Source organism: Pundamilia nyererei, unplaced genomic scaffold, assembly GCF_000239375.1.
Source record: "Pundamilia nyererei isolate P.nyererei 1_Seehausen unplaced genomic scaffold, PunNye1.0 scaffold00512, whole genome shotgun sequence".
Taxonomy (NCBI): Eukaryota; Metazoa; Chordata; class Actinopteri; order Cichliformes; family Cichlidae; genus Pundamilia; species Pundamilia nyererei.
In genome coordinates this window covers 172,991-176,763 of record NW_005187913.1, presented here as the reverse complement: position 1 = coordinate 176,763, position 3,773 = coordinate 172,991, and the positions used below count along the sequence as shown (strand labels likewise).

Genomic DNA, 3,773 nt, shown 5'->3' with positions numbered 1-3,773 from the left:
TTCTCTGTGTCATTTATTGAAAACTCAAAGATACACTATTTGATTAGGATTTGTACACTGAGTGCTAGAATTACCCTCCTGAAGTCATTCATAATTAAACGCATGTGTAACTAATCTATTAGAGTTTTCTTCACCCTGAGTACTTCACTAGGTAAGATGAGTAGTCAGTGAGTCTAACATCCTCATACTGAACACAGCTTAACAGATTCCAGACTCAACCGGACACGATCGGTTCCAGCGATGGTTTTTCTCAGCAACACAACGATTCGAATGCTGAATTGAGGTAAACACATTGCTTCAACACAGACGAGTCTCTCAGGCCGTTCATCAGACAGCAATACTTTAACCTGAAATGAAATATCACAGCACCACAGACCCTCAAAGGAGCCACGCGAGGAGCCTGAAGAAAGTGCAGCATGATTTCAACCTCTATGTTCCCTCCGTACATATTCCAGTGTCACGTGTAATAAACAACTCTGATCCATGAGAATTAGTTTCTGGTGTGCAAGTATAAGCAGGTATATGTGCAGATTTTAGTACATGATCACAACGTCACCACGTGAGATTAACAAACAGGTCAAAGAGAAAAAAAACACAGATGGTCACTGTCCGTTTGAAGAGCACAGACCCGGCGGTGGAGGACCGGACCACACCGATGTCTCGCTTCTTTTTGTGGAAGACATGAAACTAAATGATCAGAAGAATATTTCTGTTTAACTAAAATCATCATCATTATTACACACGCTTGTATTCAGCAGTACAGGTTTGTATGGTAAAATCTGGTTCTTATGCAGCTTTTCTAACATACTCCAGCACTTTATACAGCAGGTCTCTTTCACCCGTAGATTCATACGAGCATCTTTTCTACATCTTTCACACTCAAACACATCTGCAGCGACTGGTGCTTCCAGTGTCTCGCCCAGTATACTTTGACATCCAGCAATGAAGCCACCAAGCTGACCTGCTCCACCTCCATGTTCGAGTTCTCAGCATATGAGAGGTTATATGTCCACTTCATCCACTACTAATGCTTCTCTGGACAACCCACATCTAAATAACACGATGTACATGGATGGTGTCTAAACCAAACCCTACAGGGTCCAAGTCTCACGGCTGAGGAGGTGTGATCAAGCAACGCCACAAAGCTTAACTTTGCTCGATCAAGAGGCTTCTCTGGTAAAGTTAACATTTAACTCGATCGTACAGCCTCAGGCTGTTCATGTTGGACTCACTGAACGTCGCTGGTTTCAGCCTGTATTTAAAAAATGGACACACTGAGCGTATGGCTGACGATAACACACGTGGTCCTATCAGCTTGTAGGAACTGAAATTGTGATGTGAGCTCAACACTTTTCAAACTATGGCTTTGACTCTGAAGGCTGCTCAGCACATGAAGGGTCTCGGACACAGAGCCCACTGCTGCAGTCACTGTGCTCACGCTAACAAAGCAAACCTTTAAAGTGGAACAGTGCTCTGCAGACTTTGCTCTCATCATAAAGATATAAAGTCTGCAGTGAGCAGCAGAGCGTAAGGGGAAAACCACACAAACAGCAGAAACAGTCACACAAACACATTTCACCTGTCAAAAACTGCGGTGTCAGAAGGACACGGTTATTTGCTTTGAAGTGTTGTGTCCTCACAGAAAGTTAAGCATGGCTTCTTAATGACGGGGCGAGTATGAGCGGCCCCTGAAAGTGCTTCACTGTAAGACTGAGAAGAGCTCTCAGCTATTTCTGTCGTCGCGTGCAACGCACACTTCCTGCTGCAAGGGTCACTTGCAAAACAGACAGGAAATGAGATTCGTGTGCGAATGTTTGTGCAAGTAAGAGGAAGAAAAGGTATGTTATCAAAGGAATCATTGGACATGAAACAATGGGCTCGGCACAGGCCGCAGCAACACACCGTTTTAGCTCGAAATAACAAACGGAGGTGGAAGAACAAAAAGGACCTAACAGCAGACGGCTCATCAGCAAATGTTCTTAATGGTCCCACTAACGTCTAACATGTTAACCAGTCGTAAAGTGGAACATTAGTTCTCCTGGGCAGCAACCATAATTGCAGAGCCCTGAGAGGTAGTTGTTGTCCCAGCGCTCAGACGTCCTGTTAGGAGGTGCTGGAGCAGCTCTGGGGAAAGAACTGGCAAAGATATGCACTCAACCACACATGTGAGCTCAACATATAATCCTTATAATCCAAAGGGGGCGGGAACATACGGCGGGTCTAATGATGGCGGTGACTTCTCCGTGATCAGTGACATTTCAGGTGCTTCTTGGGGTGCTCCTTTTCCAGCTGTTCTCTCTGGGATCCATAGATACAGTTGGCCCGCCAGGAGAACCATACGATGATGGAGACAATGGTGGTCTGGAGGAGGAGCATCACTCCGTAGGTGGACGCGGCGGTGGGTCCAGGGAGGTGGGAGAGGGAGGTGGGGGGCAGCAGCAACGCTGGGCTCAGCAAGATGGCCTTAATCTCAGCCTTGATCATGTGAAGTTCATCCAGGATGGACAAAAACGTGCAACAGTGGAACCACTGGTGGCTGTGCCCCCAGATGTCAAAGCGTCCTGGTGCAAGGCGTTCGGGGAACTTGCTAATGTTGAAGATGGCTGACACCAGCAACCAGAGGCAGTGGCGATAGAAGAAGCGGGCCATGGGGGTGGAAGCGGTGAAGGAGGAGGAGGAGGTGGAGTAAGGCGATCGGGTGAGGAGGCGGTAGAAGATTGGTGTGGAGGAGATGAGAAACGGAAGGAGAAAAACCAGCGTCCGGATGATATAGCGATGCTGCCTCCACCTCTGCCGAGTATTGCAGCAGGATAAAACACAGATGATCGCTACAACACATGCACACGGGATGTAGTAGGTCTCAAAGAACACGCTGCACTCTGGGATTGCATAGGCTGAGGGTGCAGCCTCACGGTTCAACTCCACCCGGGAGCTGCTCCCTGTCTCTGCTATTCCTGCCTGAGGGTGGATGTAGTAGTAGTATGCCAACGATGAGCCGACCGTGTACGCACTGATGGTGCCGTAATCCACGAAGAAGCAAACCTCTCGTACCACAAGAGACATTGAGTTTAGCAGGTGAGCCATGCTGCTGGCCATCAGTAAACAGGACACCCCAATAAAGTAATTCCACAGCGGATAGAAGAAAGGCTCACCGCTATCAGGCGCACCTTCCCACCCAAAAACCTCCACAAAGTAGTAGAAAAAGATGAAAACAGGAAGAAAGTGCGTCCAGAAATTGCCCGTTTCATTGGTAGGCCTGAACGCTGACAGTAAGCAGTCCCACAGGCTGTAGTTTGGGAAGCGGTAGCCCGTCAGGATAAAGTTTTCTATGACTCGAGGCGGCACGTCCGTATGCCTCAGGAGAGGCAATGGCTGACCGCAGTTCAGAAGCATAGTTAGAGTTTATTTATGCTGCCGATGGACAAAAACCTCCGCTGGGATCTTTGTTTGCATAAGTTCTTCACTTTTATTGCTTGGCTGTTGACTTTATTGCTGATCACATCGTGGTTTGCAATTCAATCCGTTGCTTCTGGGTGGATAAGGCATCTACAGAGGGCCCAGCTCTAAAAGACCATTCAGCACCCTCTGTGCACCTCCAGGCCTCGTGAGCTGCACACTAATCCAGTGAGCAGCTACTACAAAGCCCAGGAGTGAACCAAGAGCAAAGAAGAGTTATGCAATATCCAAAAAGCTTAGGCCACTGGTTAATTTTTCATTTTGGTTTCCAAGGTCAGCAGAAACATCCAGCATGCAAAGTCCATCTGCCTGTTGGT

At 47.6% G+C, this 3,773-nt stretch overlaps 1 protein-coding gene across 1 annotated transcript; it reads right to left on the bottom strand.

Moving 5' to 3' along the window:
* On the bottom strand, positions 1-3,773 carry paqr9 (progestin and adipoQ receptor family member 9). The gene has a single exon (XM_005754148.1). It carries the CDS (start codon positions 3,391-3,393, stop codon positions 2,248-2,250), a length of 1,146 nt encoding a protein of 381 aa, XP_005754205.1. The 5' UTR covers positions 3,394-3,773; the 3' UTR covers positions 1-2,247.

Excerpts from the sequence above, each read along its gene's own strand:
- paqr9 (XM_005754148.1), bottom strand. The coding sequence starts at position 3,393 with ATGCTTCTGAACTGCGGTCAGCCATTGCCTCTCCTGAGGCATACGGAC.